Source organism: Notamacropus eugenii, chromosome 5 (assembly GCF_028372415.1).
Source record: "Notamacropus eugenii isolate mMacEug1 chromosome 5, mMacEug1.pri_v2, whole genome shotgun sequence".
NCBI lineage: Eukaryota > Metazoa > Chordata > Mammalia > Diprotodontia > Macropodidae > Notamacropus > Notamacropus eugenii.
This window is the reverse complement of record NC_092876.1, coordinates 186003961-186014425: the sequence shown is the minus strand read 5'-3', so window position 1 is coordinate 186014425 and position 10465 is coordinate 186003961. Positions and strand designations below refer to the sequence as shown.

General features: G+C 38.4%; 1 protein-coding gene across 1 annotated transcript in view; it reads right to left on the bottom strand.

Annotated features, from left to right (window-relative positions):
• Positions 1-6807: 6807 nt before the first annotated feature.
• ATP12A (ATPase H+/K+ transporting non-gastric alpha2 subunit) overlaps positions 6808-10465 on the bottom strand; it is a 32883-nt gene continuing 29225 nt past the window's right edge. The window contains exons 20-23 of the mRNA XM_072611649.1: positions 9114-9247; positions 7930-8031; positions 7391-7482; positions 6808-7260 (exon numbers count right to left, since the gene is read on the bottom strand). Of these exons, the coding sequence (XP_072467750.1) occupies positions 7232-7260; positions 7391-7482; positions 7930-8031; positions 9114-9247 (357 nt within the window). The 3' untranslated portion in view covers positions 6808-7231. The remainder of the gene's footprint in view (positions 7261-7390; positions 7483-7929; positions 8032-9113; positions 9248-10465) is intronic.

Here is a 10465-nt window from a genome sequence, read left to right as displayed (position 1 = left end):
TAAAAATTTATCTCGAAACCCATGGACCAAGAAGATAAAATTTTCTAAAAAGCAGTTACAGTAAGTCAGACAGAGAATAAGCCGGTAGGCTAGGACAGCCAAGGAGTCTGCCAGAGAACTAGTTTGAAGTAGAAGAAAGTGTGACAAGAACAAGGTTACAAAAGGACAAAGACTGGGAAATGGAGTTTGTCTCAAGGAATTCAAAGGCACTGAGACGAACTGGCTCTGCTGGTTTAACTGAGACCAGAATAGGACAGTGCCTTTCCACATAGGGATAGACTTCAGCTCGTGGGGTATCAAACGGGTTTTTTTTTTCTTTGTAAATAGTATTTTCTTTTCAATTACATGTAAAGACAGTTTTCAACATCCTTTCTTTAAATGAGATTTTGAGTTCCGAATTTTTCTCCATCCTTCCTTCCCTTCTTCCTTCCCCTTCTCCCTCCCCAAGACTCAAGCAATCTGATATAGTTTATACATGTGCAATCACATTAAACACATTTCCACATTAATCAAAACAGAATTTTTGTAGCCTTCCCTATGAAGAGGGCTTATATTTTCCTTCACTGCTTCTGTTTCTTTTGCTCTCCTTTAGACTCCTTTGAAATGAAAAAATGCTTCATATCTATATTTAAAAGCTGAGATTCATAGACTTGAGAGCTGAAAGGACCATCTTATTGTATTATTCTTTAGAGTTTAGGTTACAAATAAGCAGACCAATGGCAGAATTGCTTTCAGATTTGTAAATGTTGTGAGTTGAAAGTACCTGCCCACTTGCCATAGCCATTTTCAGCACAGGAACATGTGGATTTTTATATTAAAAGTCTTCTTATCTGGTTTATGGGAATTTGCCTGGCCTCTGTTTCACCTTGCTCATAACCTGTTGACTCTTCTTCCCACTTAGATTTTCAGCATGTAATGGTAATTTAAGGTTAATGGTGGGTGGGGGGAAGAATTAAAGATCTTCCCCATCCATTAATAGGCCTCAATAATTTTTGTTAATTTCTACTGAGGCAGTGGGTCGGAGGGTGCTGCCCCCTAGATCTGAAAAGTGTATAAATACTCTGAGCTGAGGTTTTACTTTGGGGCTTACTCATTGGATATGCTTGCTTGGCCAGATGAGACTCTGGGCAGCCTCTTTGAAAATCCCGATGTTATTGCCTCTCCCTCTGGTAACTATGTATGTATGTAATGGTCAGACAGATGGATCTGTCTGTTGATCTGTGATGTGTGTATGCTTATGGTCAGACAGTTGGAAGCCCTGTCTCTTGATCTTTATTTCTCTGAAGTTCAGGGTGGTGACTTTCCGCCCCAGCCCTCCCCTCCCAGCTAAGTGAATGCTACATGTACTTGATTAAAGTGACTATTGACCCCTCAAAAGTGGCTTTTCCTTTTAGAAAAGCAGATCAAAGAACCTGTACAGTAGGCTCTCCTGTGTATGCTGGGGTCCTTGCTGATACACAGCAATGTTCTTATCTTCTCCCTAATATATTTTCTCTTCCCTTTCAGGGTTTTGGATTTTTACCCCACCCTTCATCATTTAAAAAGCTGTAGAAAATAAAGGAATCAACCTTTGGACATTCTCTCAACTTTGACTTTGTGTGTAAATTGTTGCTAAGAGAATCTCTCTCAAAAGAAAATTATGTAATATAATCTTTTTTCCAAGTGAAAACATGCATATATGCACATGGATACATGTATACCCACATATAGTTAGGCCTTCCAAAATTCAACAGTATTATGCAGCTGTCAAACTTCTCCTCACTTGCAGGCTAGGTTCAGAAGAACCATCTGGCATCATGGCTGATCAAAATGATCACCTTTAAACAAATCTAGTTGCTATCTCACTACATTTTAATTACAAGTCCAGTTGACACCTGATTTTTTCATTTACAACAAATAGATTTAGATTTTCTTGACTTCATTCTTTCTAAAATGTTTCTTTTTTTTTTAGGCCGACTAACTCCGGTACAAATTTCCAAGTTATAAGATCAAAATATGACTGCTAAATTAATTAGGTATAGCCTCATAAATTTTTGTCCATTTAGTTTGCAAATGAGTATTTAATTCAATTCATCAAGAATTTCTTAATCACTTTCTGCGTACCAGGTACTGAGCCAGGAGTTGGGAATACAAAGACAAAAATGAAAAGTCTTTATCCTCAAGGAGCTTACTTTCTACTTGAAGCGAATGACAAGCACATAGGTAAAAAACATAAACAAATAATTTCAGGGTGGAAGAGTTGGCAACTGCGGGGATGAAGAAAGGCCCAGTGTAGGAGGTGGCATTGGTGCTGAGCCTACAAGAGAGAGAATAATTAAAAGCCAGAGCTGAGGAGGGAGAGCAATGAAAGGGGGAAAGCCTGTGAAAAGACATATAGGAGGTAAGAGACATTCTAGACCTGTTTGATTGTATTGAATAGTGCAAGAATGGGAAGAATAAGAAAAAAGTCTGAAACTATAAGTCAAATCCAGATTTTGAAGGGTTTCAAAAGTCAAGGAGAAGATTATATTTTATCCTAGGGCAAGGGGAAGGCATTGAAAGTTCATTTCTCTCTGCTCCTAACTGCTGCTTTCTTCAACCATGCCACAGTAGCCTCCTGCTAATTTACTGTTTCTAGAAACTTCTCACACTAGAAGTACACTCCCCTCTGTGGTGCCTTCCTCTGATTAGTTTGTTTGTCCCAGCATCTCCATTTCAAGGAAAGTTACCAGGACAGCCATTTCTTCATCCCTTTCTAGGCTTTGAACTTCATCCACCTCTCCCTGAGCAAACAACTTCTCCCTATTCCCAAGCTTTGTTTTCAGCTTCCTTTTATTTGTTGTCTTCTCTTATTAAAATGTGAGCCTTTTGAGTGCAGGAACTGTTTTTCTTCTTGTAATTTTATTCCCAGCACTTACACAGTGCCTGGAGCATAATAAGTGCCTCCTGACTTGAGTAAGGAGAGAGATAATGGTCAACTCTGAGTCTGAGGAGTATTAGTTTAGCAGCTATGTGGAGAATGGATGGGAAAGGGGAGAAAGTAGAAGAGAGACCCATTATAAGTCTAGTACAGTAGTTGAGGAAAGATTTGAAGAGATTCTGAACTAGGTGGTAGCCATGTGAAAAGAGAGAAAGGACAGATGATGGGGAGGGATTGTGAAAGTAGAATCAACAAAGAAATGGCGACTAATTGGAGATGGGGGATATGGGAGAGGGAACCTCAGGATGATCATGGTACTCTCAGCAGAAATAGGAAAATGAGAAAGAGGAAAGGTTTTGAGAAGGGATATCAAAACAAGTTTTAGACACAAGTTTAAAATGCTTATGGAACATGGGAATGGAGAAGTTAATTAGCTCCTGCTAGTACAGGACTGTACCTCAGGAGAAAGAGGAGAGCTGGTTATAGTGTTTAGGTAGTCATATACATAGAGATAATAACTGACTCTTATAAAGCGCTAAGGTGTCCAATGAAATTCTAGAGAGAAAAGAGGGCACAGGACAGAGTCCTGGTGGACGCTGCACAAGGAAGGCAGATCATAGATGATAATATCGACACTAAGGATTGGACAGTGAGACGGAGTATCAGGACAAAAGTGCGAGGAAAACACAGGAAAAAAAGGGAGTATCTAGGAGGAGGGGATGGTCATCAGTATCAAAAGTTGCAGAGAGGTCAAGAAGGACAAGAACTGAGAAAAGGTGGATGGATTTGGCAATAGAGATCATTGGTGACTTTGGTGAGAGCAGTCTCAGCTGAGTTGTGGGTCCTTATGCCAATTGTAATAGGCTGAACACTGAGTGGGAGGTGAGGAAGTAGAGAAAATGGGTGTAGATTTGCCCCTTCCCCCCAAGAGTCCAGCTGTGAAAAGGACATGTAAATAATATCTTGAGGGGATAAAATGGACAAATTTTCTAAGGTTTAGAGAAATCTGGGCATATTTGTAGGCAAAAAGGAAGGAGCCAGTGGGTGATGACAGAATAAATGTTAGAAGAGGGGAAGATCAAGGGATCTTCTAGTCACCTGGAAGAGAAAGAAGGAGGAACAAAGTCACTAATAGGATGATCCTGTTCAAGAAGGAGGGCCCCTTCTTCCTTGAAGAAAAGGAGATCTAGGGATGATGTTGAGGAGATTTGAAGTATGCCGTTGGGGAGAAGAGGAAAGTCAAGATAGATGGTCTTAATTTTATCAGCAAATTATGAGGCTAGATTATCTGCTGTCATGGATGGGGTGGTATATGTTGCCTAAGAATAAAAAAGGTTGCTCTGGGGATGTGACAGACAATCAGAGAGGAGTAGAATCTCTGGGGTGGAAGTCTAGCTGAGACTTTCGTTCAGTCCTTTCAGTCATGTCTGACTCTTCATGACCCCATTTGAGGTTTTCTTGGCAAAGATACTGGAGAGGTTTCCCATTTCCTTTTCCAGCTCATTTTATGGATTAAGAACTGAGACAAAGAGGGTTAAGTGTCTTGGCTAGGGTCAAGTTGCTGGTGTCTGAGGCTGTACTTGAATTTAGGTCTCCCTGACTCCAGGCCTGGGGCTCTATCCACTATGTCACCGAGCTGCCCAGGTGAGATTAGACAACATAAATTTCTAGTGGATGTGGCTAAATGCAGTTTTGTGGCATCCTCTTTTGGTGTTCAACCTCACTTTTTACATATAAGACCCTGTGTGCAAATTAAAGTTGTACAAACCATGTGTAATCTATATTATAATAGTATATAATACAGCCTATATTTTTAACTGTCCTATAAACTTCCAGTTTATAATTTAGTAGACCAGGCTTGAACCAAATGGAAAGGTAACTATCAGATTTGCATTTACAGTAGTTTTAGTCATCTTATATATAAGGGTCCTACACAAAAACAAACCCATTGGTTTAGTTATGGGGCAAATGCTTGAAATTAAAATATGGCAGGAATTAGCATATGCAATCTAATCATGAAAGGAGAAAAGTCTTCTATATCTAGATATCACCCTTGAGGTTGCAATATACCATGCCATTATATGGTAAATTTCCTGATCCTTATTCCCCTAGGAATCAATCCAAGAAGTCTAAAGATGTTCTCAATGACAGTTATGGGCTGAAGGATGAGATAAATAACAGGGCAAGTTGCTGAAAGAAAAAAATTTAAATCAGAGGTTCTTTTTAGTTAGGCCATATTTGGATTAGGTTCAATATTCAGTGGCTTGAAATCCTAGAAGGGATTCTGGGAAATGCTTTCTGTAGTCGATTTTTTTATCCCTATAATGAGGTACCAGAAACTCCAATCTCAGGAAAGCTTCCAGTCTAATTTCAGTCTAATTTAGAAGCAGTTGGACTTTTCTGATAGAACTCTAACCCTATCATGTCCTGCCTTGAGCATTTCCATTTCAACTAAAAAAATTGTCAGCCTATTCATTTTCTTTGCAACCCTACTCTCACCATATACTTTTTAAAGAAAGGAGAGGCAATGATGAGTCACCCAAACACATATTTACTGATCTTTTTCCTTCCATTACCCCTATAGCATGAAGAAATCTAGATTTTCTCTAGCAAAAAAGGTTCTTAACCTTACCCTTCTCCATGTAAAGACCCACTTTGGCAGTCTTGTGAAACCTTCTAGGATGAATGTTTTTAAATGCATAAAATAAAATGCATAGGATTATGAGAGAAATAAATTATATTGAGATATTTATCAAAATATTTTAAAAAAGTTTACAGACCTCATACCACAACACACCTATCAGACTGACTAACATGACAAAACAGGGAGATGATAAATTTTGGAGAAGATGTGGGAAAAATGGAATACTTGTATATTGTTGGTTGAGTTGTGAACTGATCTAACTATTCTGGACAGCAATTTGGAACTATACACAAAGGGCTATAAAACTGTGCATACCCTTTTATCCAGCAATAACACTTCTAGAGATCATAAAAACAAAAAAGGACCCATATGTATAAAAATATTTATAGCAGCTCTTTTTGTGGTGGCCAAGAATTCGAAATTGAGGGGATGCCCATCAATTGGGGAATGGCTGAACAAGTAATGTTGTATGAATATAATGGAATACTGTTGTGCTCTAAGAAATGATGAGCACGTGGACTTCAGAAAAACCTGAAAAGACTAACATGAACTGATGCTGAGTGAAGTGAATAAAACCAGAAAGAACATTTTACATAGTAACAGCAACACTGTGTGATTAATTTTGATAGACTTATCTCTGCTCAGCAATGCAAGGATCTACAACAACTCTAAATGACTCATGATGGAAAATGCTATCCATATCCAGAAAAGGAATTATGGAGACTGAATGAAGATTGAAATATTAAAAAAAAGTTTACAGACCCAAGATAAGAACGTTTAATCTATAGCCTTCTACATGAAGTCCATGAGAACTATGGTGAGTTCTGATGAGCACAAAGGGAACACAGGATACAGAGGAAGAATAAGGACTTGAAAGGATGCCAAAAAAGAGGAGATTTTTACAGCCTTAGGGGATTGATGGCAAAGACAGAATAACCAAAAATTCGACGAAGCTTTTAGATACTGTTTTAAGGTTTGCAAAGTGCTGTGCATTTTATCTCATTTGACTTTCATAACAATCCTTTGAAATAGGGGCTATCACCCCTATTTTACAGATGAATAAACTGAGACCAAGAGATGTTAAGACACAGGGTCACAGTAAATGTCTGATGAGATGCTGTTAAATATTGATTTCCAATTTTCCTGGCTCCAGGCTCATTGTTCTATCTACTTAACCACCCGGCCACCTTAAGTTTTCAACTACCTTCCTAATTGAAATACAGCACCTTCTCAGGAGTCTAAGAATAACACAGTCACAATCTTGTTTTATAAAATATACTTTACTTTAAAATATGTGACCTTTCTAAGGCCAATCTATTCTGTTTTGTACTATACATGATCATACCCAGGTTGAATTCATAAAACTCAACAGTCTCATACCCAGTGCAAGTGCAATAGAATTAAATATTGTATATACATTCAACAGGTTATTTTTCTTCTCTACCTCTTTTAAAGTTTCCACATTTTAAACAAATGAGTGACGGAGGGCAAGGTGCATAAGAAAAACAGCCTATACAGAAAGCTAAATCTCATTTTTACAGTACATTAACTGAGACTCCTTCATACAAATTTCTTCTAGTGTGTGGATTTTGATGATGTCCATACTGCACAAAAGACTTGCCAGCATAGGTGACTGGAGAAACGCTGAACATTGGGAAGAAATTAAGTCTTGGGAACCAAAAGCACTTTCAGTAATACATGTTCTTATCCCACCAGCCTGTAGGGGGAGAAAGAGAGTCAATAAAAATATGGAACCTGTGGGAGATGTAAAAAGGCAAATGCTCGATAAACACCAATAGAGGTCTCCCCAGTCTGGACCCAAATCATCCTTCTTTGATGTTACTTACTTCCTGGATAGCGCCTGATTAGGAGTTTTCGGAACTCATCATATAGCCAGATGACAATGGCATATGGTACTGCCACAAACCAATACTGAACCCTGGAAATGAAATGGAGCCAAATGCAAGAGTCAAAGTGTATCAGAAGATAAGAACCAGCTTCTCAGGTAAATAGTGGTGGGACTATTAACTTCATTGCCTTCTTGGCAACTTCAACAATTTCAGGTGAATACAAAAGAGGGAAGGCTTTTTCTACACTGACCCAAAATTTTTTTTCTTTTAAGGTACAATAGAAAACAAGGAATACTCAAAGATGAGGATGCAAATTGTGCTTTTTTCCCCCCTCAAATCTTTCCAAAGTGAGTGTGGTTTTGAATTTCATCTCATTTCCCTCCATGACTTGACTACGCCTAACCATTTTTTTTTTTTCCAGGAGGGAATATCTGATCTCCAATCCTTACTACACCTCCTCATCCGAGCTCAGCTCGGTCCTCTAACTTAACACTCTCTTCAGAGAGTCTCTTCCCACACTAGGGCAGATAACTTACCGAAGCCTAGTGAAATTCAGGATTGGAACACTTCCAAAGCCAAAGGAGAGGATTAGTGCTATGATAATTTGAGATATAATCCCTATCCAGATGACTTTATTTCTGTAAGAAATGCAAACACGAAAAGATTTTGAATCCATTTAGTTATTTCCACCCCTCTTACCTTCCATATTAATGTAGAGGGTACCATCCAGTCCCTCAAGTTCCCAATTTAGGAATCATCCTGGTCTCTTCATCATCTTCCACCCTCCATATCCAATCAACTGCCAAGGCTTGTTGATTTCACCTGTATGATATCTCTTGTATATACTTCCTTCCTTCTCTCCGCTGACACTGCCATCATCCTCTAGTGCAGACTCTCATCACCTTATGCCTTGCCTGTTGTAATAGCCCACTTGTGGTTTCTGTCACAAGTGTCTCATGCCTTCAGTCCATCCTCCACACTCAGCTTCCAAAGTTCAGGTCTGAATATGTCAATCTCCTTATCTCCCACTCAATAAACTCCAGTGGTTCCCTATCACATCCAGGACTAAATATAAAATCATATTTGGCATTCACATCCCTTTATAATCTGTTCCCTACCTCTTCATCATTCTTATACCTTATATATTCTTATACTACTGCCTCCCCGCATCCCCAACCCCCCAAATTCCATGATCCAATGACCTTGGCCTCCTTGTCATTCCTCATACAAGATTCTCCATCTCCTAATTCTGGGTATTTTTACTGTTTGTCCTCTGTTCCTTTAATGCCTTCCCTTCCTGTTTGCCTCCTGGCTTCCTCAGGTTTCTTCACATCTCAGTGAAAATCCTACCTCCTATAGGAAGACTTTCCCAATTCCTCTGAATTTTAATGCTTTCCCTTTGCTGATAATTTCCAGTTTATCCTGTATATATTTTGTTTTTATATAGTTATTTGAATACTGTTATCACCCCCATTAGATTGTGAATGTCCTTTTGCCTCTCTTTGTGTTCTAGTGTTTACCACAGTGCCATGCTGGCACATGATAGAGTACTTAAAGTTTTTTGACTGACAGATGTCCAACAGGCTAATAAGATCCAGAGTAATATCAGATGATTTTTTTTTTTACCATAGTAAGTATCATAATATTAGTTCCTTGGATGAGCCAACAGAACTTCACTTTCTTTCCATTATAAGTCTTTGATATATAGTATAGTTGATACCTGAAGAGACCTTGCTGGAAAATAGAATTTTTCCGAGTCTTTCTGATGATCAAATCTGCTATTTGCTGGACCATGATTGCAACAAAGAAAGCAGTATATCCAATCCATTCCAAATAATTCCGCTGATATCTTGTCTGCAAATGGTTGAGAAAAGGGAAAAACTTTGAGACTCAGCAGAGAAATCTTTTGGAAAGGTTAAAGGAAGCTTCATAAGGGCTCATTCCTAGGTGTGCAAACAACTGATCACTCAACTGTCCAGAAAGGGTAACAGTTGAGTAGGAAAGAACGATATCATTTCTTCAACTTATTCCCACATATGGTACCTTGTTGTCTAATTGTTCTTTTGTACTGGTTACAAAGCTGATGTGTGTTAGCTCTGTTGTTGTTCAGTTGTGTCTGACTCTTTGTGATCCTGTGGACAATATTGTGCCAATACTGTCAGTGGGATTTTCTTGGCAGAGAGAGGAGTGGCTTGTCAGTTCTTTAAGGCAAACAGAGGTTAAGTGACTTGTCTAGGGTCACATAACCAATGAGTCTCTGATGTTGAATTGGATTCAGGTGTTTCTGATTCCAAAGCCAGCACTGTATCCACTGAACCATCTAACTGCCTCCAGCAAACTATTATCAAAGACCAGAACAAATCCTGATAAAGGTCAGAGTTATTCAAATATTTTGCACCTCTCTGTCATTTCCATTCTGGAACATCAGCTACAGTTCCAATAGGCAGAGTTCTCATTTTCTGCTTTGTGACCACTTTAAACTACAGATAAGTCTAATGATCTAAGTTGAGCATTTCTTATGATGAAATGCATTTCCCAAAGGACAGTCTTCAATCAGAAACCCAGTTTTTCTCCACAAGACTCTTGTCTCATTGCTGTTTTTCTAAAAAACTTTTAATTAATGAATTTTGTTTTTTACAAAAGATGCACACTCACACACACATATATCCATTTAATAATAATAACTAGCACTTATCTAGCATTTTAAATTTTATCTCATTTGGTTCTGTGAATTTGGGAGCATTATTATTGCCATTTTACAGATGAGGAAACTAAGGTAGACAGAAGTTAAATGACTTGCCCATGGCAACCTAGCTGGCAAGTGTCTCAGACAGTATTTGATTTTAGGTCTTCCTGTCTCCAAGTCCGCAGCTCTAGTCACTGTGCTATCTGAAATTCCAGAACCAGCTAACGAAGTGGTAACTAATGTTGCCTACTGTATTTAACCTGAGATCTGACGTTGTTTAATGTTATCTTCATTTATTTAGTTGAAGATAATATGTATATTTTCATTCTATTTTCTCCATCTTTACATTATTTTTTATATTTTATTTGAAAAAATATTTTCTCCAT